Consider the following 25,655-nt stretch of genomic DNA (forward strand, 5'->3'; position numbering starts at 1 on the left):
AGATGACTCAGTTTCTAGGCATGGATGTAGGGAATAAGTTGGAGGCAGCTCTACAGGACAGCATTGAAGGAGACAGGGCCTGGCCACAACAAATCCAAGCTGTGCTGGCAATTGGGAGATAATATGTGGGGCAAGTGGCTTGCAAAGCTTGGGCTGAGTGCTCAGCAGGACTCAAGAAGTAGCCAAACATCCAACCAACCCACATAAAACAAGGTTGGATCCATTTTGCGTGCTGAGTTTCAGTTGAGTGGCAAACACTGATATAGGTGTTGGTACAGGGCCTGCATGGCAGGGTTGTTAACGTGATCAGAATGCTTTCCCTTGAGTTTGGGCACTGGAGACTGGTTCTGGTGTTGGCCCTGGTACCCTGAAGCAGCATGCCCAGCAGACCAGAGGCCAACAATAGTCTTGTAGCATTTTCAGCTATATTACTTGGAGATTTGGTGGGTGGTTCCTTGCTGTCTTATAAACAGAAACTCTTAGCTTCATGCTTTCCTGATACTTTCCCCTGTGGTAGCTCATGCTTCTTCTCCAGCCTAAACAGTCCTAGGCTTTAGGGTCCTAAACCAATGCATGAGCTGGAGAAGTGCATTAGGGTTTCTGCTGTGTAGCTGTTGTGGGGAGAGTGACACGTAAGCCTCGGTTGAATGCCACAGTCAAGTTTCAGGACTTTGCTGGCTTACTTCCCCTTGACTGTGCTGTCCTCAGCATGCTATGGGCAGTAGCCCCCCTCTTTCTAGCTGGCGTTCTTGCCTCCATGCCCAGGATCCTCTGCAAGAATCCTAGAGGGGATGGATCATCCGTCTTCCCCATGTGGCAGAGGACACACCTGACCCTGCACCCTGGTGGACAAGCTTGTCACCCACTCAGGGAGTGGGGATTGCAGAAGGTATCTAATTAAGAACACAGGTTGGGGTCCACGTGCCACAGGGACAGGGCTGAGGAGCAATCGCTGGAGGAACACCACAGACCCATACGACCCAGTAGTATTGCTGTGTGGGGAAAGGGGAGTTTCTTGTGCTGTCCCCAGACAGACTGCCAGCCTGTTTCCTTGCGCTCAGGTTCCCAGTGGCACAAATGGGTTTGGTGGGGAGATGGTGTGCTTCCTCTGTGAGATGAGAATGAGACTCAAAGCCCCAGGACAAACACTGGGTAGGCAGTGGGGCTGGAAGCCTTCCTGCCCAGTGGTCTGGTGACCTTGCCTCCCTGCTTCAGAGCAGTCCTCAAAGCTGGGGGATATCCCAGGAGTAAAAGCCAACCTGGTTCTCCGGGGATGCTGTTATATGAGATTGCTTGGCCAATAGCACTTCCCACCCTGCGTGCTCACATGTGCAGAGGTGTGCCCCACTGGTGGCACACATTAGCCCAGGACAGGCTCAGTTCTGCTTCAGCTTCTCGGCAAGCGGCAGCAGCAGCAGTGCGAGGCTGTAGGAGAGGGGAAGGATGCTGTTGCAGGAAGTCCAGAGCAGGCAGAGCAGGCAGAAGGTCTCAGTCTCCACAGCCACCAGGATGTAGGCAGTGATGAGCTGCGTGAAGAGCCAGGTTGTGCCATAGTAGAGGATCTTCACAGCCTGAGAGGTGGCCCGGGCACTGAGGAAGGGATGGGTGCGGTAGTCAGCCTCCACCATGACAGCCCAGCACAGGAAACCAAAGACCTGCCCGGGCCGGAGACCATGCCGCCAGGCGGAGAAGGCGAAGGTGGCTAGGAGCGGCTGGGCTGGGCAGCGCTGGAAGGTGAGGCTCCTCAGCCAGCGGGACGTGCTCTTGTTCCAGGTTCGGGTGAAGATGGCCAGGTGGTGCGTCCTCTCCAGCGTCCACAGGTCACGGATGGAAAGGTCTCCCTGGCGCACCTCCAGCCCAAAGCCCGCGGCCTCGAGAAGGGCCTCATCCAGCACCCAGCACAGGTAATAGGCCGGCCCGAGGAGCAGGGCCCGTGGCCGGGCGTGGGGCAGGCAGCCCAGGCCAGCACAGCCCTGCCTGCCAGCCAGCCCCGCCGCCAGCCCGCACGCAGCCCCTGCAGGGCCAGGGCGCAGAGGCGGCGCTGCCGGCGGCCCTCAGCGGGCAGGGGCAGCCCCGCAGGACTCGGCCTGCACCTGAAACCTGCGGAAGGAGCACAGGGGCCCTCCGAGGAGGGCTGGGGAAGGCGGCAGGTAGCTGCAGAGGGGCAGCGCGGGCTGCAGAGGCCCCTGGCCCCGCTGGAGCAGCACGAGCCCTTCGTGGACATCCAGGGCCAGAGACGTAGCCTTCGGGGTGAGCAGCATGATGGCAGAGAGGGCAACGGCTGGCCTGGAAGGAGAGGGCACCCGAGAGCTGCTGGGAGTCCCTCGAAGGGCGCGTTAGAGGCACAGGTGCAAGGCCACGTGCAGGGGGAGCACTGTCCCACGTCCCCAGAGCGCTGCCATGCCCGCAGGGTCGCCCACGCACGGGGATGTGGCCGGAGCCAGAGGGGAGGCTGCTGGCTGTGGAACAGTCAGTGCAGCCCAGGGGGCCTCCACCCCCACAAAATGGCCGGGAAGGCTTCCAGCCGAGGGCAGGAACGGGAAGGAGGCAGAGCCTTACCTGGCATCCTGAGGGTCCAGCTCCAGGCTGCTCAGACCCAGGTGGCAGAGTGTCTGCCAGGACACCTGGAGAGCAAAGACCCAGGTGTGGGCACGAGCTGGGCTGACGGAGAGGAGGACAAGCACAGAGCCAGCGGCAGGGATGAGGAGCAACACAGCGTAGCTGCCCATGGCTATGCCGGTGAGGAGGCATCCTCCAGCAAGGAGGAATATGTACCTAGAAGAGATCAGATGCCCTTTGGCTGCCTTTTGGGGAAAATGAGGCTTGAAGCTCCTGCGAGGGTGTTGGTAAGTGGGGCTTGGTCTGGTTCCACAGCCTCCACAGCCCCCCCATAGTTTGCCTCTTGGCCTGTCATTGGGCTGAGGAATCACCAGTGCCATCGTGTCCGCAAGCAGGAATGGGGAGGGACTGCAGCAGATAGATACTGCTGGCCCTGCCTGGCCCACATCCTCGTCACACCAAAGACAGTCCCCATTCCCTCCCTGCTCCCCTTCCCCATGTGCTCATCCTGGTACACCCCTAAACCCATCTCTTACAACACTGGAGTGGCTGGCCTGGCTGGTTTTCCTTAACGACCTTGATCTGGCCCCGGTGCACAGAGGCAGGACTGGAGACGGCTCACATCCAAGCCATACAAATGTCCCTACCTGAGTTAGCAGGGACTTACTACCATGTGTGCCGCTGCACCTCGGTCCAGGAGATCCCCCAGAAAGCATCCACAGGCAGGACTTGCCCTCGGTGCAGCAGCAGGGGTGACAGCCACGTACCAGACAGTCAGAGAGAGGTGCCCTGAAGCACAGAGGTGGTAGAAGAGAGCAGCAAGGGGGAAAGCCACCAGCTGGTATGGGGCTGCAGGGAGAAGGATGAGCAGGTCTGGCCAGTGCACCGAGCACCTTGCTTCTTCAGCTGCCTTTGACGCCTGGAGCAAAGACTGAGCCAAGGGCTGCTCTGGTTCCTCTTTACATGTGGCAGGACCTCAAAACAACAAAGCAGAGCCAAGGAAACAGAGGTATCTGCAGCAAGAGGAGTACATTTTCTGCATTCGTCAGTGCTGACTCCTTCAAGCACCTCTGTCCCAAGGTTTCTGTGTACGTGGAAAAAGCTGGGGTTGGTTATTTGCTCGGTCAGATGCCTGGGCCATTACCACATATTTCAAAGACAGCAAGAGCGGGCTGCCAAGATAAAAGCCTCTTTGAGCTGCCACAGGTACTCAGCACTGATGAGGCCGCACCTCAAATACAGTGTTCACTTTTGGGCCCCTCACTCAAGAAAGGCATTGGGGGGCTGGAGCGTGTCCAAAGAAGGGCAATGAAGCTGGTGAAAAGTCTAGAGAACAAGTCTAATGAGGAGCAGCCCAGGGAACCGAGGTTGTTTAGCCTGGAGAAAAGGAGGCTTAGAGGAGACCCTATAGCTCTCTACAGCTGCCTGAAAGGAGGTTGTAGCGAGATGAGTGTCAGTCTCTTCTCCCAAGTAACAAAGGATAGATCGAGAGCAAACGGCCTCAAGTTGCACCAGAGGAGGTTTAGATTGGATATTAGGAAAAATTTCTTCACCAAAAGGGTTGTCAACCACCGGAACAGGCTGCCCAGGGAAGTGGTGGAGTCACCACCCCTGGAGGTATTTAAAATACATGTAGATGGTGCTTAGGGACATGGTTTAGTGGTGGGCTTGGCAGTGCTACATTAACAGTTGGACTCTGTGATCTTAAAGGTCTTTTCCAACCTAAACAGTTCTATCAGTCTGTGTGCCATGTGTGCCATGCTGGGATGCACCTCAGAGCAAAATCCCCAGGTGCTCCCAGAGGCCTGGTCCTTTCTCTTTGCTTCCTCTCAGCTCAGTCCTTCACAGAAAGCTGTGACTTTTTACTGGCTCTGGCCTCATTTGTTATGGGGTAGAGGTAAGAACTTCCCAGTATTTAAAACCCTGCTCACAGAAAAGGGGATGGCTTCCGCCACTCCTCAGTGACAAGGGATGGTGAGTCCCTCAGCCCCACCACTCAGCCCAAGCTACAGAGCCTTTTCATTTACCAGAGACAAAGGAATAGCTCTATTCTCTCCAAACAATTTTTCTTGAAGTAAATAAAGAAATAGAAAAAATATGGACTCACAGAGATCCTTGTGATGGTAGAAATTAGTCCCTGCAGTTAAACTGTGCATTCATTCAAAAATGTGCTTTATGAAACAGCAAAAGGGCTTTTTTTGGGCCAGACTCGAAAGGTGATTTGAAGAGTCATCTCTAGGGTGATGTGAAGCCAGTTGCTGTTGTGCTTACAGAAAAAGCCTAAGAAAATCAGTCTAAAGGACTTATTCTTCTTTGTGAGATACAGCTAACAAAACCCAGACTAATTCAAATGGAAAGCTCATGGATTTTTAAAAAAACTCAGTTGATATCTTTATTTTAGTGTGAATACGAAGAGGAATACCCTGGAATTTCCTTCTGGAAGAAAAAAATTTAACATTGGAGAGGTAGAAGAAGTAAGGTTTTCCCCTTCCTTTGACAAATGCTTCAAAATATTGAATTAGTCTGTTTTACGATAAAAAGCAGAATTCATGCCTAAAGTTACAGAAAGAACCATGCTATTTAAAAAAAAGATATTTTTATTTTAAAAATATATCAGGTCTGATTTTTATGAATGTTTCTACTCTTCACCGAGCTTTTCAAGCTATTGTGATGTTGGAATGCTTACCACATTGTTTGGATGAGTTATTTGGTTATAAGAAGGTGGGGGACCAAACCCCCATGGAAAAAAATATTAGAGCAAAGCTGGAGAGAAACCAGCTGTATTTTGCTGTGTTTGTGCAAGGTATGTTTTAAGAGCAAGCAATAGCACCGGAGGGGAGCTTTTTCCTTGTCAGTTTTGGCATGCTTGGCATGCAGTGACAGCCCAGTTTCATGGGACTTGTTCTGCCAAATCCACGGAGCCCAGTTTTGACTTTGCTGAGTAAATATTTTTTGAAAGCCTTTGCAGTACCTGCTTAAGCAATTCCCTGCTATGGTTCTGCAAAAATGCCATTGCTTTTCAAGAAGCAGAAATAAATTTCCACCGTAGCACCGGGAATGTTAACATGCTGCTCATGCCTCTCTTATACCATCAGATGCTGGGTGGTGGAAGTATGATCTTAAAGCAAGCATGTGAGCTATAGTGAAGCATGTGAGAGAACATTATTTGCTTCATTTGCATGTACTAAACAAGCAACAGCCCAGTTCATGGCTAAGGAATTAATTGTTTGGAATACAGCAAATGAGAAGAGCAGGCTGACCACTGTCAGAGCAAACTCTGGGCATGAAATTTGAGCAGATATGACTCAAATCTTAGCTTTGTGCTAGTATCCAGAAAGTTTATAGCTGCCTTCCTGGTGGCATATAGTGCTGTTTTGGGAGCAGGTTTGGTTGCCTGTTGTAATGCAGCTTGTACTGATCCACTGCAGGACTTGCCACAAATTGAAAAACGTACACTGAAAGCAAAAAAAAAAGTTATTTTAGTCAGACTGACACGATTTGTCTTTTCTCCACAGAAAAGCATGTAAATGGGAAGGGAGGCCATTAAATAGGTTTCAGGAGGCCTGAACTGAGCTCCTGTCTCAGCCTTTCTCTATGACCTTAGAAAAGCTGCTTAACTCCTGTCCACAAAACTGAGGTGATGAAAGTTTCTGTCTGTGGTGTTACAAGGCAGAAACAACCACAAACCCTGGGACTTCAGGTTTGGCTGTGATGGGCAGGACACAAAAATACCTAAATGAGAATGGAATTTATAAATAAATGCAATGGTTTATTAAAACACAAAAATGAAAACAATCCTTCCTTTATTTTCAGGCACCAGTCCCACTCTAGCTTTTTGCTGCTTGTTGCCCTTACAGATTTGCTGACCACTGCCTGTAAACAGCCCACCGCTGCTTGTGGCAAAGGCCTTTTGTGTCTCTGGATAAAGCGACACAAAACTACACAGCCCAGTAGTTTAAGGACAGTGCAGAAGTCTTTCATGGCAGCTGTGATCCCACTCATGAAGTCTGATGTTGTGCACAGGGAAGGGGGAGGAAAGGCACTTCCGTAAGTTCTCATGTAATTTTTTATATCTTCTGTGCTTCTCAATACCCAAATCAGTAATTCAAAGTGTATGTTAATTGGTAATAAATTAAATTTAGTGAAATTTCTGCAAGTCAGTTTTTTGCCTGCAATATGCCTTGCAATTCTTCAGCTCAGCCACATCAGCTGAACTTGGTGTGGATGAGGGGTCAGCCCTGTGCTCTGCCTTGTGTCAGCAGTGGCAAAAGAGGTGACTTATTTTCAAGGCAGAATCCTACTAGGAACTCCTTTTTCTCTTTCAGCGTTGAGACCAAGGCCAGATGGAGATGGATCCTCTTGTACCTCCTAATGTTTTGGGACATTTAGAACAGGGACTGACATCACTGGAGACCATCTCCTGCGCTGGTTCCCCTCAACCTCACCACAGAGCTCCTGAAACAAGAGGTATGCAGCTCTAAGGGCCATGCATAGTAGCTAGTGATGGGGGAAAAAAAGCTCTAAGGCTGCATGCTGTTGTTCCCCTTCCATCCCCTTTCACATGACACACAAGCCCTGCAGAGTCAGTTCTCATCCTGATGTCTTCTTTTGGAGATGGCAGGAGCAGCTACAGCTTTTCTGATCCTTGTTATGAAGCCAGAAGATCAACTGGTGCTTTGCCTCGGAGGTAAAATATCTGGCTATGACCTGCATTGCCACTGGCTGATGGAAAGACCGGATGTGCTAACAGCCTCAAGGATGATCCTGATTCCTTTGTGGCTGAGATTTTTTTTTTCCTTTAGCCTTCACAAAGAGCAGACACTAACATATGCTGAAGAAGCAGAGTTGCTTCTTAGGGGAAAACACAGCAGAGGGATGAACCAACAGCATAGTAATGGGATAGGATGTGCTGGAGGGGTGGGGCTGCCCTGCAGGCAAAGGGAAGGTGCAAGGACCAACCCTGACTTTACAGCACGCTCAGGTAGCCCCAGTGTGCAGGGCATCCCCGAACTGGCATTGCTGCTTTGGGACTGCTGCTCAGAGCTGTCTACCCAAGATGGGGTGCCACCTCTCCCATGCTCTTCAGAGCCTGTTGTGCAAGGCTTGTAGGGTAACGGTAACTCACAGTGGTGATATTTTTCTCTCTCAGTGTCATGATGATCTGAGCTGCCAGAGAACAGATGGAGAGGCTGGAGTCCTCTACCAAGCTTTGAAGAACCAAGGCAAAAAGACACAGAGCAGAGATCAAACTTGTACTTGCAGAGACCCCAGGCATTCCCTCTCGAGAGGGTCAGCCCTCCCACCTCCTCCCATGGCCAGGAGGGTGGAGAAGTGAATCTGCTGGAAGTTGTCAGGCCAGGAATGCCCCAAATGCCCTTGAAATACCGCAGTTCTTCTCCAGTGTCCAGCTCTCCTCACCAGGGCACAGCTGAGAGCGGGAGCTCACCAGATCACGGAGGGCCCTCCAAGTGCCTTTCTGCTACAGAAAAGGAGCACCTGAGTTACTAAAGGCACATGAGGAAGAGACATTTTGGATGGGGAGCAATTGAAAAGGATGAGGAAGACCATTTGCTGTGCTTCTTTTCCTCCTCAGCTACAATTTCTGAGTGCATTTGGGACATCTCAGTAGTGCTGAACAGAGGAGCAGGATCATCTTGCTCTACCTGCTGGCAACGCTCTGCCTAATGCAGCCCAGCAGGCTGGGGGTCCTCTGCTCTGGTCTTGTTGTCAAGGGAGTCCTGATGGAAGTGCTGACTCCCTAGCACAAGAGAGACTTAAACACACCGGAGGGAGTCCAGCAAAGGGCTGCTGCTGCTGCTGAAGGGACCGCAACATCTCTGATAGGAGGAAAGGCTGAGAGAGCTGGGACTGTTCAACCTGGAGAAGAGAAGGCTCAGGTAGGGGAAGCTTATCAGTGTACTGATGGGGAGGGATGAAGATAAGGGAGCTACGCTCTTTTTAGTGGTACCCAGTGACAGGACACAAGCTGAAACACATGAAATCCCACCCAAACCCAAGAAAATATTTGTTTGTATATGTGTGTATGTGTGTGGGGTGTGTGTGTTTGTGCTGTGTATGCATGTTGTGTGTATGTTTTGTGCTGCAAGTATGGTGTGTGGTTGTTTGTCGCGTGCACAGTGCATGCTTGGTGTGCATGGCGTGTTTGCTTGCGTACAGGTGTTGTGTTTTTGTGTGTGTACAGTGTGTGTGGGGTGGTGGTTCAAGGCTGTGTGTGGCCCCAGACAGTGCCCAGCTCCATGGGGATGTCAAGTGGGCCCAAGAGCGGGCCCAAGAGCGGCCCCAGCCCTGGAGAGGCCCCAGATGGGGTCATAGGCATGTGGCAGAGGGGACTGTGTGGCACACGAGGATTTATGGGGCAGACATGGGGGAAGCTGGGGGTACCCAGGGGTTATGGGCCACATGGGAGATTGGGAGACCCTGCAGGAGCTATGGGGTATCCAGGAAAGCAATGTGACACCCAGAGTCAGGACACCAGGGGAGAGAGTTGAGTGCACATCCAGGGGATCAAGGGGACCCCGGGGGGATTATGGGGCATCCATGGGAGTTGTGGTGCACCCAGGAAAGGGGAGTCTATGAGGCACAAGAGAAGTCATAGGTGACTTAAGGGGCTGTAGGACATCCAGGATGTTGGGAAAACCCAGGGGTTTGAGGCACATGGGGGGCCAGGTCCACCTTGGACAGGGTCGGGGGCACCCAAGGAGGCTCAGGGGCACCTAGGGAGGGGTAGGATTGCAGGGTCCCCCCAGAAGCTGATGTCAGAACCCAGGCCTGTGGCACTCCTTTATTGCAGGCCCCAACAGAGCCCCCAGTGGGAAGAAGAATCCATGTCCCCACCTACAGCCCCCCTACGTCAAGCCTCACTGGGTGGGTGCGTGGGTGCCAGCGAGGTGCACGGGCAGCCCATTAACGCAGGCAACACGCACATGGTGCTGGAGCTGCCGGGCCCGGTAGGTGCAAGGGGGCCGAGTGTCCCGCCCCCGCAGGCGGCAGGCTGTGAGGCCCATGGCTGTCGGGGTGCTGTGGAACCCCGCTTCGTCAGGTGTTTGGGTGCAGGCAGCCACCAGCTCCTCGGCCGGTGCGTGCACGAAGGTGTTGGAGGGCTTGCAGGCCCGTCCCGGGGCCGTCACCCGCCGGCGTGCCAGCATGGTCTCGCAGTAGCGGTGCGCTGCAAGCACGGATGTCTGGGGGTGGTCCACATGCTGCCGCAGGAATTTATCATAGCGACTCTCGCCCACTGCCTCTGCCAGCACTGCCAGCACCAGGGTCATGCATAAGGCCCAGCCTGCCATGGGTACCTGGGGAAAGTGGGGTCGGGGCCATCAGGACTTCTGGGCCCCTGATCGGAAAGCCCACCCTGACCGCTTGAGTCCTCTACAAATTGCCCCTCCCAGACAGCTGGGTCCCTCACAAACCCCCTCTAAATGCATGCCCCCTCCCCCCCAGCCCCAACACCTGGGCCATCTGTGCATCCCACCTGGATGCCGGGGTCCCCTACAGAACACCCCATGGACCCCGGGTCCCCTGCAATTCCGTACTCCCCAGAAGCCTGGGTCCCCTATAGAACACCCCCCTGGACCTCTGGGTCTCCTGTAGACCCACCCCTGCTCTGACACTGGGATCCCCTACATATCCTCCCCCTCCCACTGGATGCTTGAGTTCCTCATGGTCCCCTCCCACAGACACTCTTGGTCCCCTACACATCCCTCACCCGCACCTGTGTATGTGCCTCAGCTTCCCTTATGGCCTCAGGGTCTCCAGGTTCCCTCCCACTCCTCTGTGCCTCTTTTATACTGGCCCCAGCTGGGCCCAATGGGCAAGGATCCAGGAGGAGGGGCAGGGCAAAGAGCAAGGTCCAGCGGATGCGTGTGGGTAGCCAGGAGGCCCCACTCCCCCTCGCAGCCCCCAAGGTCATTAGGTAGTCATTAACGAACCACATGACTGGCTGCACATGTCCCCCTCAGGTGCCCCCTGCCCATGTTGCCTTGGACCATGCATTCTGACCTTGGCCAAGTGTCCCATGGCGGGCAGGACACCAGGGTCTGCTTGGGTGGCAGGGCAAGATGCCTAGTTCCCTGGTGCGGGGGCAGGATGTTAGCGTCACCTCTGGGGCAGCTGACAGATGCTCCTGCCCCTCTTGGATGCTGTGGTACGTCCATGGCTGCCCCACATGTGCTCAGGAGCTGTATGTCCCTTCCCCCTGTGCCCTCTTGCAGGCAAGTTCATACCCCTGGGAAGTGCCAGGATGCTTTTTGCCCCACCGCCACCTCACATGCTCCTGGCCACTCCACTGAGGCAGAGACAAGCAAAGAGCCAGAAGCCAGCCTGAGCCCACCAAAAACTCCCACCCCTTTCCCCCATTCATCAGGGAGAACCTGCAGAGGTTCTGCAGGTTGGAGCCCCAAGAAGAGTGTCCCCTCCAGAGGGAGAGGCATACATTGCCCAGGAGAAGGTGTCACCACCAGGTACAAGTGGTTTCCATCCTTCTCTTCAAAGACATGAGAGAGACTGTGCTGGGAAGTGGCAAACAGAGGATGAGGAAGAAAGTCACAGGAGTCCTCAGCTGCCTCTCTTCTGCATGAGCAACCAAGTTTGCCCCACCAGTGATTCAAGGAGGACAATGACATGTCTGGATGCTGACACTCCACGAGTGGGCCTCAGCACTAGCGCTACAGGCTGCAAGAAGATGCACCCTTCAAGTGTGTGTCACCATCAGACCTGACCTACTTGTCCCAAGGACAGCAGAGTTGCCCCCTCTTCTGTCCCAAGCTCACCATATACTTCAGCTTGTGGTAGGCTCAGTTCTGGGCACCACCTTCCCCAAAGACTGGCCATGATGAAGGTGGAGAGTGCTCTGCCCTGGGCTGTGGTGGCATCTCTACACTCTGTGGGCCTCTCAAGAAATCCTCCTCAAGGCTGCACAGCCCCTGCAGTGGGAACAGTTCAGGCACCTGGCCAAAAACTCGCAGACACGGCAGATCCGCATGGCCCCCTTGCTGACTCTTTGAGGCTGACAAGACCCTGCTCCTGCTGGGTGTGGAAGGAGGATGGGCATTCTCATCACACTCTGCCTTCCACTGTCCTGGTGTGGGTGGGAAGGCGATGGTGTCCCCAGAAGGAGGAACAAGCTTGGATGCCCGGCAAGGGCCTGCCATCAGCCCTGCATCCCAGTGCTGTCTCTAGCTGGTATGGTACAGCTACCTGTGCTAGAGCCTACCCTACGTGGAGAACCCTCAGGCATCCTTGCCAGAGGTTGCCGTGAGGTTTGTTAGTGAACCACAGCCTGTGGTCCCCTCTTGTCCCAGGGTAGTCCCAACTGCCCACCGCATCTCCCTCTCCCATCCTGGCCCACCCAGGTAGGCTGATGGGAGCTTCCTACTGCCCCATGCCCTCCCCTTTGCTGCTGCCCTGTGCCACCCCGGTGCCAGCCCTGCCTGCAGGGAGGCAGGCGGATGGTCAGGCTGTCATGGCCTGCCAGGGCTGTGCTGCTGGGGAGTGCAGGGGTGACGGACTGCGTGTGCCTAGGGCTCACTGTGCAGCACGTGAGGCATCAGAGCGAGAAGCTGCAGGCTCAGTGAGGGCAGCGTGCCCTGCCCCGGGCAAGGTGGGCTCTGCATCCCTGCGCAGGGTGGAGAGGAGGAATCAGTGGAGGTACTTGGGGCACCCAGACCAGCAACTTCTAGTTGGCCCCTTGGTGCCTCAGCTTCCTCATAGCGTGGGAAGGGCTGGGTGGGCTGGTGCTGTCTGGAGAGGATGCCTGGGGCCTCTGCAGACACAGGGGTTTGGTCTCTGCTCTCTTTCTATCTCAGCCCTTCAGCCCTTGGAGAATGACCACCATGCGTCTCTGCCCTGGTGACACAAACCACCTCACCCTGAGGTCTCCAGAGGAAAAACCCCCATCCAGATTTAACCTGTGAGCTGCAGGCTACTGGCTGCACAGAACCTGCAGGAGGCGGCACCTCCTTTTGGGCTGTTGCTCTGAGCAGAGCCAGAGCAGCAAACCCCATCCCGGTATGCTCTGCCCACTGGAGCCGCACATCTGCACAAGTCTGATAGGCAGTGCCATCCCTGGCTGCCTGCAGGACAGCTGCCCTCCTCGGGCATCTCCCATCCCCGGTGCCGTGCTCTGAGCACCTACGTGTTCAGCCAAGGTGCCGCAGAGCAGCACTCTGTGTGCCCTGGTGGCCAGGCACCTTGCTGGCTCCCTGGGGACCCAGGGGTGCACTGTAAGGCACATGGAGGAGGCTTGGGTGCCCCACGAAGAGCTCTGAGGGCCAGAGGTGGGTGGGGTGGTGGGGTGGTGGGGCGAGGCTGAGGGGGTACAGGGCTCTTGTTGGATCTCAGTGGTCCTGAAAGATCTGACAGCGGGGCCATGCTCCCCAGTGCTGAGCAAGGAGGGGCAGTGCCAGGGCAGGGACATCGCCCTGGCACCTGCTGCCAGGCACTGTCCTCTCAGCGAGAGGACGTGACTTCTCCACACGACTGCCTGAGACTTTCAGTCTAAGTTGTAAGAGCGGCAAAAATCCAGACATCTCAGTTTCTTTGAATGGGATGGGCAAAGCCTCATTCAGCGTGATCTCAGGGCAGCTGGGCTTTTAAAATATTGTTTCTTCCTTGTGTGGTTTTGTAAGGAGACAAGAGAGGCCACAGACATTATTTCTCCCTCTCCCAGCCCCGCCGTTCCCCCCTCTTCCTCCACGAAGGCGGGATCTGTGCACAGTCCGGCAGCAGCCACTGCCTGGCACCCTCCCGGTCTGCCATGTTTGATGCCGTTCGCCCCGCAGAGGGCCCGACCCCGGCCCCAGCTCCCGCTTCCCCTCACGTCTGCCCCTCCCGCCTTTCGAACGCGCAGGGGCCGGCGCGGCCAGGGCGGCTGGTGTCGTGGGTGCGCTGCGTCCTGCAAACACACAGCCCTGAGCTTTTGCACTCTGTATTTTTCAGGAGATCTTCTCATTTCTTTCTTACCCCCTTAAATCTCGCCCTTCCGCGCAGCCGGTGGCGCACGACGGTAGAGACCAGATCGCGCGGCAGGGCGGGGGCGCCCCCCTCCTCCCCCCGCGCCGTTGGTTCCGTCCCGCCGTGGTACGTCCCAGGGGGCCGCCCGCCCCCTCCCCTCTCGCGAGAACGTCTCCACCCCCGCGGCTCTCGCGCGAGCCCCGCTCTCGAATAATCTCGCGCGAGCAGCTGCTTCCGGCCTTTTCCTCGGCGGGGCGGGACCAATGGCGGTCGGCAAGAACAAGCGTCTCACCAAGGGCGGCAAGAAGGGCGCCAAGAAGAAAGTGTAAGGGCGGCCGGGAGAGGAGGAGCCGGGGCCTGGGGGCGCCGGGCGGGACGCCGAGGCGGCAGGATGCCGTGGATGCGGGGCGGATGGCGGCGGCCGGGCGCGGGCCGCGGCTGTCATGGCGGCGGCCGGGCGGGGGGCGCGCTGCGTGGCGGCGGGAGGGGCGGCCCGCGGGGGCAGCCCCGGTGCGGCGGGGGATGGCGGCGGGGGGCGTCGCTGTGAGGGCGCGGGGCCCGGCCGCCCCGCAGCCCCGCCATGTGCCTGCTGTCCCGGCGCCGGGAAGGGCCGCGGGGCGGGGAGCGCTGGGCGGCCGGGCGGGGGGCAGGGGGCAGGGGCCGGGGCGGCCAGGCCTGCGCCTGGCAGCGGTTCTGCGCGCTGGCGGGCCTGGCGCAGCTTGCTCGGTGCAGAAGCGGGGGGTCGCGGGTGGCGTTGGCGCAAGCGGCCTTGTGCCTGGTGCGTGTTAGCTGCAGAAGTCAATAAGTGAAATGAAGGGGTTTTCGTGGGGGGCTTGGGTGAAGCGCGCTGCCTGTACCGGTCCTGCGCGGTAGCAGAAATGTAGCGCTGTATGGTTTTCTGTTACCGTGGCTTTATGATGTTTGTGCAGTTGATTTCCGACATTCTGAACTAAATTTAAATGAATTTTTGCCTCAATGTAGTAAGTAATGCTAACTGTCTGTATTCGTATACTTGCCAACCTATTCACGTTAAAATGTTGACGTTTGCTTTTCCATTTCAGAAGGCACAGGGGGAGAAAGGTCTTACTTCAGTCAGCCTGGTTTGATCTGAGAAAGTCCGTATAAAAATATCTTTTCTGCTTTATTTAAATCAAGGGTTGATCCTTTCTCCAAAAAGGACTGGTATGATGTCAAAGCACCAGCAATGTTTAATATCCGAAACATCGGGAAGACACTTGTCACCAGGACTCAAGGAACTAGTGAGTAGTGGGGTTTTGTGCAGCAGAGGGAGATGTATTTGTTCCACCTGCTAGCTCCAGTTGAGACTTGAGTAAAGAACTGCTGACAAATTGGTTTTGCTCATAATATTATGAACCTGGAAGTTTTTTGTTTTTTTTTAAAAAAACGTACTTCTAACTGATTTGCTTTGAGTTTTCTTAAGTTGACTGAGTTGCTTAAACAAATGACCTTAGTAGTTGTAGGGAAGTTAATACAGTGTGGTCCTTGTTTGTGCAAGAGTGCTAGACCATGGGTATGATACAGAAGGACATGGCTGCAGTTGCTGATGAACCGCTGTTGTAGTAGCGTGACGAGTTTGAGGAACTACGAAGTCATTCTGATTGTCACGGAGGGGGATGTGGAGGCAGTGTTACAGGAGACCTTGGTCATAATAGGACTGTAAATACCATAGTGTTAAAAGAGACTGAAACGTGAGGCTTTTAGGTAAATCAATCTCTGTTGAGAGCTATAATTGCTAACTTAATGGGAGTGTATGTAGATGTTATCACTGAATAATAAAGTTTTTTTATATGATCTGGCACACCTTAGGAAAAGGAATTCTCTGTTAGGAATGCACAGGGATCCCGATACAGGTCGTAGTGTTTTTGGAAGGTTAGCTGTGTAGAATGGCTAAATAGTTGCCACTTAAAAGTTACAAAAATGATCGTTATTTTGATCTGTGTATATGTGAAACAAGTAAAATAAGGGTCACTGTAAACCAAGTATGTCAGCCAGTGTTAAAATGGTTAATTCCTACAGGTAGAGCTGTGAGATGACTGCTTAGTAATGTGTCCATTGCTGCTTTATCTGCTGAGCACGTGTGGCTTTTTATGTTTATGTTTTAATTAGTTTTCATAATTTCCAAATACTTGGGAACCCCTTCCAGTTCTAAAAAGACCCTCAAATAATTAAACATACTGGAATCTGCAGTATACTGCTATTTCTGTTCAGCATCTGAGATAATTATCTTCCAAAGATTCCTTACATAGGTAACAATATGGTATTTTGTTCTGTCAGTTGATTTGACTTTGTCAATATACATATAGACTTGAGAACTGTGAAGCTAGTGGCATCACCTACTATTAGAAAACATCAAATGAAAATGAGTATCTGATTTGAATAATACTTTTCTAATTTTAATGAAAGGTGTTTTATCTTGTTTCATAATACAGAAATTGCCTCTGATGGACTGAAGGGTCGTGTATTTGAAGTGAGTCTGGCTGACCTGCAGAATGATGAGGTTGCCTTCCGTAAATTTAAACTGGTAACTGAGGATGTTCAGGGCAAAAATTGTCTGACCAACTTCCATGGAATGGACCTCACCCGGGATAAAATGTGCTCCATGGTCAAAAAATGGCAGGTGTGTAAAGGGCAAGGTCTGTGTTGTTGCTAGGGCTTTTAGGAAAGGAGGTATCCACTGACATGTTGTTTGAAGTGGCATCAGCAGATATTAATGAGCATCAGGTGCAGTTTTGAGAAACCTGTCTGTCATGCTGATCATAAATGACCGTTTCTTTTGTAGACAATGATTGAAGCCCATGTAGATGTCAAAACTACCGATGGTTACCTACTGCGCCTCTTCTGTGTGGGTTTTACGAAGAAGCGTAATAACCAAATCCGCAAGACCTCGTATGCCCAGCATCAGCAGGTTCGACAGATTCGCAAGAAGATGATGGAAATCATGACCAGAGAGGTCCAAACCAATGACCTGAAAGAAGTTGTCAATAAGCTGTAAGCTTTGGTTCCTCCCCCACCCCCTGCCCGGTTCAGATAAGTTGGTTGTTGGTCACTTGTTACTGAGTACTTAGGGAATGCTGGTCCTTCACGTACTGTTTGGCAGAGACCAGGCAAGGTGCCTCTTGTGTTTAAAAGCTAAGGTGCCATTTTCTTCAAATGTTCTCTCTGACTTCCATCAACCGTCATGTTTACGTAAATGTAAAATCAGGATCTACATAGATTTTTGATTCGTGTTTTTACAGGCTAAAATTGTATTTCTGAATCGGTCGGGGCTGTGGATGTTCTGGGTTCTTCTGGCAGAAGGAAGTGTTCTAAAGTGTGGTGTTTGCTTCCAGAAGTTTGATGGCAGATTTGCTCTCAAAATGAGCACACTTGTACTATATCCCTTCTAACACTGCAAGGAAAATGTCTTAAAATCTAAACATACTTGAAGAAAATGGTTAAGAGAACAAAGGCAGTATTGATGATTCAAACTTCTGTAGAGTATTATGTAGTTTTAAGAATTATTTTAAGCCTGTATTGCTCATGAAGAAGCAGGCACAATTTTTAACATTCTGGTACTGGTGTGTTCTCTGATTTCTCAGGATCCCAGACAGCATTGGCAAAGACATAGAGAAGGCATGTCAGTCCATCTACCCTCTTCATGATGTCTATGTCCGCAAGGTTAAGATGCTGAAGAAGCCCAAGTTTGAATGTAAGTCAATTACTGCAAACCTTTAATGTTCTTGGAGGAGGATGTGGGAAGCTGTTAGTTTAAAATGCATTTGTTTTTGCATAAAGATGTTAAAGCAGCATCATAAGCTTAAGTAGCTGTAGCAGTGAAAAGGACACTTGTCCTTCTAGTCCGACATCTGGCTTTCAGGCTTGACAGCCAAGCAGTGATCATTCAGTTGGGAGCTTTTTTTGAATTCTTGCCTGAAACTGCTGCTGACTGTTTAAAGGCTTTGGCTTGGGAATGAATGATGACAAAATGTTTCGGTCCCAGATGACATGGAATGATTCCATTTTCCCATTTTCTGACATTCCCATATAACGCAGTAGTAGGTTCTTGACTTTACCTCTTCTCAGAAAAATAAAAGTTTAATGTGTAATTTCATTATGTAGCGCTTCACTACTTGTTTTTGTCTGGCTGCCAGTTAACTACAGCAGCATCTCCTTGTGTGAGCTTTCTGGAATGGACTTGATCATACCTACTTTAAACTGTTCTGGTGGTTTAATTTGTATGTGATAAACAATTCAGCAATTAAAGAAATTGTTTAAATAGGTGCACCTCACGCTGTTCATAATGCTTCTTCTTTTTAGTGGGCAAGCTGATGGAACTACATGGTGAAGGTGGTGGTGCTGGAAAACCTTCTGGCGATGAGGCAGGCACTAAAGTAGAGCGAGCCGATGGATATGAGCCACCCGTGCAAGAGTCTGTCTGAAACTAAAAATTGATGGAAAATAAAAGTCCTAATATACAGAACTAACGTTTGGTTGCCTATATTGCTATTGGTACTGGATATATGGATGGGTTTTAATAAGGTAAACCTCTTCCCTTTGGTTTGGGGGGAAAAAAAAACCAACACTTGTTTGAGATATTTTTTTTCATGATTAGTGTTAGGATGTGGGTGGAAGATGGTGGGTTGTCCTTTTTGAAAGGTGGAAAGTGCAATGTATCGAGGAGTCTGTGGTTTTTTTCCCAGTAATTTTGGTCCTCATGAAAACTTGTGGGTTTGTGCAGAGATTGTTGTATTGGTGAAAGAGGAGCATTGTACAGGGTGAATGGGGTGCCACACAGGGAACCTGTTCCAGAATTCTTTATATAGGGAAGTCTCGGGGGGTTTATCCAGACCTACGTACATGCAAATTGCATATGTGTATGTCTAAGCTTCGTGGTGGTAACTCAGTGTGACCTCTCATGGGATAGGTTTAGTCGCTGATGGTCAAAAGATGCGGAGACCTTTAAGTTGTAGTGATGATTATGGAAGCAGGGTTGGTTTTGAGCAGTGTAGAAAGGCAGAATATGCTCAAGAGCAGGGTTGTATGTGGGGTTTTTTAACCCCTATCAGAACTGGGGAGTAACCATAATCATAGTTGAAAAACCTTTGGAATGTCAGGGGAAAAAATGCTACCATAAAAAGGCCATGTTCAATGCCCTGAAAATAAAGTACACTTAAGTGATTTTCTGAGTAAATTTTAAGAGTGCTTTTTTTGTTATCTGATAGCGGGTTTGCTTCTTGTTCAGCTTATGCTGGCCTAATAATTGAAGAGTGTGTTTTTCTGGCTAAAACAAGTAGTATTTTGCACTATTAGCATGTTTTGTTTACAATTGGGCAACAGACTTACACTTAGCGGTATTAAATTGTTGAAAAGTCTGTGATTTAACCTGAGAACAGAGTAGTACTGGCCTGTTTGGGGAGGTGGCTGAGATAGCGGAAGCTCTTGCAGTAAGCTGGGAAATGGCCGAGGACAAGAAATGGAGGAACATAAAGAAATGTTACTGTTGTGACAAAGATACTAGGGGAGAGGCAGAGGGACGCTACCCGTGATGCTGTGCTCTTTGGCGTCAGGGATTTTCACCTTTTCCTGGTTGGTAATTCTGGTTTGGAGCAAATACTATGCAAAATGAAAAGAATGTTTTCTAGTTTATTTAGAAGGCTGTAGGTGATACTGTTTCATGCTGTGATTCCAAGTGACTGTTTTAATCTGGGGGATGATATTTAGAACAGCCCATGATTTACTAACTGGGTAACTGTCTTTGTTGGGTTGTAAATACTAGGCCTACTTGTTCTGCTTTTTCTGGTTTGTATAGTGGAAGCATAGTGAGTGCTCAACTTGCCTGATACCAAAACAGGAGAAAGGAATAGCGCTGGTTTTAATCTGCTTTGCTCTTGTCACCTGTGTGTTGAGGTGGGTGTCACTCCCCTCTGCGTCCCAGGCAGTCAGGTTCTTGAAGCCATAAATAGCAAAAAACGTCCCTCCACATCTTGGACATCTCTCAACAAAAATGAGGACTCTTTACTGGAGTTAGACAAACAAACCACGATTTAGGCTGGAAGTCCTTGAACCTACTAAGTTCTAATGCAGGTGTGTGTGTATATACATATATATATATTTGTCCATATATTCCAGCCCTGCATCAGAATAAAAGCTGTCGGAGCTTTCCAGTAACGGATTTGTTGCCTGTATTTTCTCTGCTTGGTGACTGTTCGACAGGGCTCTCTGCAGGTTTTTGCATTTCATATTACTATACTTCTAAATACTTTGAGAAAAATCTGCAAATAAAATAAGGGACTGCAACTGGCCTGTATTCTCTGTACGTAGACTAGGAGAGTTAAAAATCCTAAGGTGGTTCTGAAAACTACTGTGTTTTTCTCCTGTTAATTTTTCCTTCAGCTGTACGTTTGAGGAGTCTTACGTTGCAGAAAGCCTAGTACGACATGCAAGCTTTAGAAAGTGGTTTCAGATGGGGGGGAAAGCAAGCAGGAAGGAAGATTTTCTGCATCCCCTATACAAATACCGTGTGAAAAATCACAGTGTATGAATTGCAGCAGTCAGCAGAGCGCACTAAGTACATGTAGAATTTTTCATTGGCTCAGGGTCAGCCCATGCCTTTGTCACAAGTAATCTTGCCAAAGCAAGAGTAGAGCATCACTGTCTTGTGTGATGTGCCACAATGGCAGCTGCTTGCTGCAGGTAGCAAATAGAGATTCTGCAGGGGGCAAGTGTGAAATGTACCTGAGGCTGAAGGCTTGAATAAACCGTTAAAGCCATCGGGATTCTCCGAGGGGTTTGGACTACTTGTCAGGTGGTGCAGTATCATTGTACTGTTGTTTGGGGGCTGGGGTCTGGTGGTTTTGTGGGTTGTTTTTGGCCTCGGGTTAAATACATAAGCAGAATGAGATCTATCATGTCAAATGGAAAGCTCAGCTATCCACAGTGTAAGACAATTAAAATGCCATCATGACTTAATTATAAAAATTTTATTGGTTAAATACATTCTTAATTTACAGAGGTACCATAACAAACTTACTGGACTTAACAAATATTTATTTATGACACTGTTACTTGTACACAGAACAAAGATGTTTTCCTGAAGATACTTCCAGAGGGTGGGTCAAACAGAAAATGTTGTGGTAAATGAGGCTTTTATTATCACACTAATGTATGGAGGTTTAGCTGAATTTCAAAAATTACAGCTGAAATTTGCTACTATATTGCAGTTAGGATTTGTGCTCCACCTCATTCTTGGTTTTTTTTGGCAGATTATGTACTGTACACCTTAGGAATTTCATGTTCTGATCTGTATGCCGTTTCATGGTGATCCTAGGCCATCAAGTCTTACGAAAATCCCTTCCTGTAAAAGCCAAGCCATCCAATTTTGTTTTCAGTTCTAGTAACTATGCTGTTGTAGCTGCCTGCAGCAACACGAGCAGCCCTTGGATGGCACTCCCTGCGCTGAACATCAGGCTTTGCCGCTCTTCCTGCCCTGCGTCGTGGGGAGGAGGTGATTAAAATAAAGCAGAGTGGTCTTACCTGCTGATAGGCACTGACTTTAAACATTCAGTGGAAGTTACAAAAACAACTGGTCACAGTTATAAAAACAGGGAAGAGGAAACTGAAAAAAAATATCAAAAAATTCAGTTCTGCTTTTGAGAGTTGTATCAAAATCTTAGAAAACTGCCAGACAAACAGGAAGTAAACGTCATACACCACCACAATGATGCGGTACGTCTTCGGGGGACCCGGGTACTGGGTTTGTTGCTGTAGGCTCTGCTGGGTTCTGCTGCTCTCACTGGAGGTTCAGGGATTGTGTTGGCACAGGTCATGGTGGAAGAAGGGGGATCCCCTCAGAGTTCATGGCTGAAAAGTAGAGTGGGCTTGCAAGTCTGGAAAGCTATCTGTTTACTTGGATTTCTCTAGGAGGAGATGGCTGTTTTATTGGAATAAACAACAAAAACCTTTGGAATCTGTGGGCAGGAGAACTTGGAGAGTGGGAAGACTTGTCCTCAGAGTGGACTTACGTTAAAGTTTGATTCCACAGGAGTTCCGGATAGGCTTGTTGGGGAAGGTAAAACTGAATAACAGCTGTATAAATTGTTTCCATTTTCCTAGAATAGCCCATAATAATTGTTTTTCTAATGTTAATCCCCGTAAAGAAAGTTAAAGTGAAATTCTTTGCTCATTAAACCTTTGTGTGATCTTCATACCCTAGTTGTCTGAATGATATTGGGGCGTGAAGGTTCCGGAGCTGAGGGCTGACACCTGCGCCTGGTATTTGCGAGTACTGTGGTGTGACTGACTGCAGAGCAGGGTGGTGCCGAGGTGCCGGTGGCTCTGCTGTGGGCTTGTGTCACCGGAGTTCCAGTCCGCTACTGAGACTGGAGGCCCGTTCCCTGCTGTGGGAGCATCTTTCAGTTCAATTTTGGCTGTGAGCTTGTTCATGCCGGCTGTGGTGGTAACCAAAGTGCAGTGCAGGGGGAGGGGAGGGCTCTGGGCTCCCCCCCCAGCACGCATTGGCACCAATTTAGATGCACTCTGATCTTTTGTAGCAGTAGGTGTTTGTTGCTGTATTCCTTAAACCTCCTATCAATAAAGCTGCAGGCAGGCACATGACTAAGGCAAAACGTCTCGAGGTCAGTCATTCTCGTTTCCAGCCTCCGTCTGCTGCTCAACTGTGGGCGCTTCTGCAGCCTGAACTTGCAGACGCACAAAGAAAAAGTTTCTAAGGGTGTCCCGGTGCCTGGTGATCCGCATGTCTCTGAAGTAACGACCCGTAACAACAGCTTACTGGTTCCTTTTTGTTAGACAGTGATGAAATACTGTCAGCAATCAAAGCCAGCTGCAGCATAATTTCTTTCTATTCCAGTCCGATGAAGTTAGGAGTTAATCAAGATGCATTTAACTATTTTGTCAGAAGCCAGGTGTTGCAGAAAGGAGTTTACTGCCAGAAGTTCCTTTTATGTCACGCTACCTCAATCACGTCTTAGTTTGCTGTTCAAGTCATACTGCTGCTTTTTACTAAATGCCTTCATTAGAGCTGCTCGAAGTACCTTCTTGCCAGGCGTGTTTTCCTTAAGGCCTCGACAGACCAGTTGTAATGATGCTCAGTAGAGCTGGTATGTGGTAACAAACTGGAAACTAAGCCCGTGTCTGCTGAAAGCTTAAAACCGCGGCTGTGTAATATCCTTCATGTTAAGGATAGGAATAGCATTACTGAAGTATATCTCGGTGCTTGAGTGACAAATGAAACGCAGAACGAGTGAAGACTGGCTTTCCGCTTAGCTGAAGGGCACGGAGGGGCAAATGGTTGGAATAGTGCAGCTACTGCACGGAGGGGATCGGAGAAAACAGTAAATGCTGTCACAGCTAGCTTCAGCTGGGAAAGAGGGGTACAATGGTGCTTGAAGGACAGTGGGCAGCAGAAAAATCTAAACCTGTATCTGAAAAGGATTTTAGGGGAAGGGAGAAAGGTCTAAGATGATTCTTACTAATTTGAACATTATTCATTGTGAGGCAAAATACTTAAGTTTTACTTTTGTGATTGTCCTGTATAAGCAGCTTGGGCTAAGAAAAGAATACTACACAAGGATTTGTTTCTGAGTTTTCCCTCTTACCAGTATTAGATTTGATATTTTTCTACTATGAAATATATTATCTTTCTTATCCTCTAAGTCATATAACAAGTGGATTCTACTGCTAATGTGGAAGTAATGAGCAGTAATGAGACCTGAATATCAAACTTGATCTACATACTGAGTGCTGTAATTATATCTTAAAAACATTTTTTTTAAATCTGGATTTTAAAGTTTTTAAAGAAGCCCAAAGAACCTTACTTTATGCAGACTTTGTGCATGATAAATGTAATACCAGATAGTAAACATACTAGAATGCTATTTAAGTTAAAATGGTGTTGCACCACAGTATTTCCCTAGTTGAAAACCACTGAAAATCCTGCTTGTATTTGCTCTCAGAGCATTCATGAAGCATGACTACATACACTGTCACAAAAGACTAAAATTTTCTTATTTGACTTCAAGATACTAATATGACTGTCTAGAAAAAGTAGTGCAAAACATTGATAGTCAAAACACGATGTCTTTGCTGTGCCTTTAGGATAGAAAACATTCTCTCCCACATGCAGGGAGTACAAAGAGGCAACACTTCACTGTGTTTTTAAAATCTGAACAAAGTTCTTGGGAAATATCCCAGACTTTCCTTGTATCTCTCCACTCATCCAGTCCTCGTCTACAGATTCCAGCTCTGTTATTGTATCACCTGCCTGTAAGAGAAGAAGCAATGTGAGCCAGTACAGCTTACAGTGCGGAGTGTTAACGCAGGCGTAGCTGATGTTATTCAGAAGCAGTATCAATCAAAAAAGAGAAGATGTAGGATGTGGCCAGTCTCTTCTGTTGGTTACATCTCTGAGATGGTTTGCCAAAGCCAGCTGAAGCTTCTCTTGGGGTAAATACTTGTCTATGCTGAAAAATTACAGCCTTCCAGAAGGAAAAGATAGGACTGCTGGGTACTTCTGCATCACTTCAGCTCTCCAGGTCGGGTGGGTAAGTTAGAGGGCTGGCTCACGGGCCCCTGCCTTGCTTGGTACTTTGGTATGTTTCCCAGCTCTGTTATGAAGGTTTCTTTTCTTAAAACACTTCAGAGTGGGGGTTTTGTTTCCTTCAATTTAGTCCTAATATTTTCTAGCACTTGGAAACTTGCCTTTTTCCTCTGGAAACTTGCCTTTCCCAAAAAGGAAAGTGCTCAGTGTAGCTGCTGAAAATAAAATTGCAGCTCCTTGTTCCTGTTCCCACTGTGCCATGCCACACCCTCATCTAAAATACCATCCTGGCCCCGGCCTTCTTTCCAGTACCTCCACTACCATTTTCTGTTTTAAAGAATCACCTATATCCTTTAGCATTAGCAGCTTGCAATGCTTGAAACTTAATTTTTTTGCTAGTTTTAGAAGGGAAAAATAGTGTCTTCCAGCTGATAAACACAATTTTGGGCCTCCCAAATCTGGGTCTGCTGTTTCTCAGCTTTTGAGGACAGAGTTACCTAAATCATGACTGAATCTACAGGGCACGCTGTTTCTTGTTCATGGTTCTTAATATTATCTAGGCATCCAGCAAGTATTTAATTTCTCCCCTTGTTCCCATGGCAACTGTGTGCTGTGTTGCCAAACTTTCAGATTTTGCTGTACTAGGTGTCCCTTTGAGGCACTGCTGCTGTAGCACCGGCACTCTTACTGCTATTCTCCCTGTTGCTGTCTGTCTTGTTAAAAGAGGGGCTCCCTTGACGATATCAACCGATTGAGAGCTGAATGCACTGCAAAATGAGGTTGGTTTGTCTTCGATCAGAGAAGTCGGGAATTCTGCAACTCCTGACCTCTTTTTCAATGTCTTCAATGAAGATTTTGCCAATGCAAAAAAGAAGTAAGGGAAAGAAATTTTTTTAGAGAGACCGTTTATCAATTGTGTTAATATCTATGCCTAGTCTATGCCCTTCATTCTTTCTTGTTCCAAGCCTATTTTCACAGTGGATAAATCTTATTTTTTAGCATTGTTTAGGACCATAAGACCTTTTGGAAAATTGGGCTAAGAGAGGTACTTACTTTGAAGGAAAGCTCATCTTCATTTTCTCCATGAAAATCATAAAGAGCTTTGGCTTTTCCTTTCTTCCCTCCTACGGACTGTGACAGCTCTACCCTGGCTGCTAAATGAGGACAAGACAAATTACTTGGATTGGAATGAAAGAAATTTCTCTTTCTGGAGAAGCTTCCTGTCATTCTCATGTTTTCCCCCCCCGCTACTGTGCTACAGCACGTCTAGATGTTATTACTACTGCTGCTTAGCAAATTCCCTGTCTTACTGGAATAAAAATCTCGACACAAGTTCATTTTATAGTACTAACACATTCTCATGGTTCTGCTTCTAGGAGGACTAAATTTAAAGTTCGCTCACTTAGATGTTTGCTTTACTTGCAAAAACTGTGGGAAAAAATTCTGATTTTGTCTCTTCTGTCAAGGTTTGACTGCATTGATTTGGGGACCAAACAGGAACTTGAGGAGAGCAAGTGTTGTTGATTCCTTGCTTCAAGGGGATTACAGTAGTTCTGTGCCAAGAAAG

The 25,655-nt window shown here is 49.5% G+C and overlaps 4 protein-coding genes and 1 non-coding gene across 12 annotated transcripts in view; 2 read left to right on the top strand and 3 right to left on the bottom strand.

Annotated features, from left to right (window-relative positions):
- Positions 1–923: 923 nt before the first annotated feature.
- On the bottom strand, positions 924–3,700 carry MBOAT4 (membrane bound O-acyltransferase domain containing 4). The gene is given in 7 exon segments (XM_027779868.2): positions 924–1,981; positions 1,984–2,043; positions 2,046–2,069; positions 2,072–2,286; positions 2,560–2,775; positions 3,327–3,534; positions 3,652–3,700. Coding segments are annotated over 7 exon segments (1,530 nt in total). The 3' UTR covers positions 924–1,223.
- A 5,635-nt stretch (positions 3,701–9,335) lies between these two features.
- LOC101917090 (ribonuclease CL2-like) lies at positions 9,336–10,395 on the bottom strand. 2 transcript variants are annotated; one of them, XM_005232548.3, is made up of 2 exons: positions 10,289–10,395; positions 9,336–9,875 (listed from the first exon to the last, which is right to left on the bottom strand). In XM_005232548.3, exon 2 carries the CDS (start codon positions 9,867–9,869, stop codon positions 9,438–9,440), a length of 432 nt encoding a protein of 143 aa, XP_005232605.1. In that variant the 5' UTR covers positions 9,870–9,875; positions 10,289–10,395; the 3' UTR covers positions 9,336–9,437. The 2 variants fall into 2 exon arrangements, with proteins under 2 accessions (XP_005232605.1, XP_027635785.1); XM_027779984.2 differs by having other exon boundaries at positions 10,295–10,394.
- A 3,304-nt stretch (positions 10,396–13,699) lies between these two features.
- On the top strand, positions 13,700–18,013 carry RPS3A (ribosomal protein S3A). The gene is made up of 6 exons (XM_005232510.4): positions 13,700–13,858; positions 14,689–14,792; positions 15,984–16,171; positions 16,334–16,542; positions 17,133–17,242; positions 17,851–18,013. The coding sequence occupies exons 1-6, from the start codon at positions 13,797–13,799 to the stop codon at positions 17,970–17,972; spliced, it is 795 nt and encodes a 264-aa protein (XP_005232567.1). The 5' UTR covers positions 13,700–13,796; the 3' UTR covers positions 17,973–18,013.
- LOC114010830 (small nucleolar RNA SNORD73) lies at positions 17,503–17,572 on the top strand. The gene has a single exon (XR_003552502.1). It is a non-coding gene; the product is annotated as a small nucleolar RNA SNORD73 (small nucleolar RNA).
- Positions 18,014–20,494: 2,481 nt separating the features above from the next.
- SH3D19 (SH3 domain containing 19) overlaps positions 20,495–25,655 on the bottom strand; it is an 86,835-nt gene continuing 81,674 nt past the window's right edge. For 5 of the 7 annotated variants that reach the window (XM_055794623.1, XM_055794628.1, XM_055794630.1 and 2 more), the window contains 2 exons: positions 25,142–25,242; positions 20,495–23,812 (listed from right to left, as the gene is read on the bottom strand). In XM_055794623.1, coding sequence (XP_055650598.1) covers positions 23,696–23,812; positions 25,142–25,242 — 218 coding nt within the window. In that variant the 3' untranslated portion in view covers positions 20,495–23,695. The remainder of the gene's footprint in view (positions 23,813–25,141; positions 25,243–25,655) is intronic. The other 2 variants (XM_055794625.1, XM_055794627.1) reach the window with 1 other exon arrangement.

Source organism: Falco peregrinus, chromosome 2, assembly GCF_023634155.1.
Source record: "Falco peregrinus isolate bFalPer1 chromosome 2, bFalPer1.pri, whole genome shotgun sequence".
Classification (NCBI taxonomy): domain Eukaryota; kingdom Metazoa; phylum Chordata; class Aves; order Falconiformes; family Falconidae; genus Falco; species Falco peregrinus.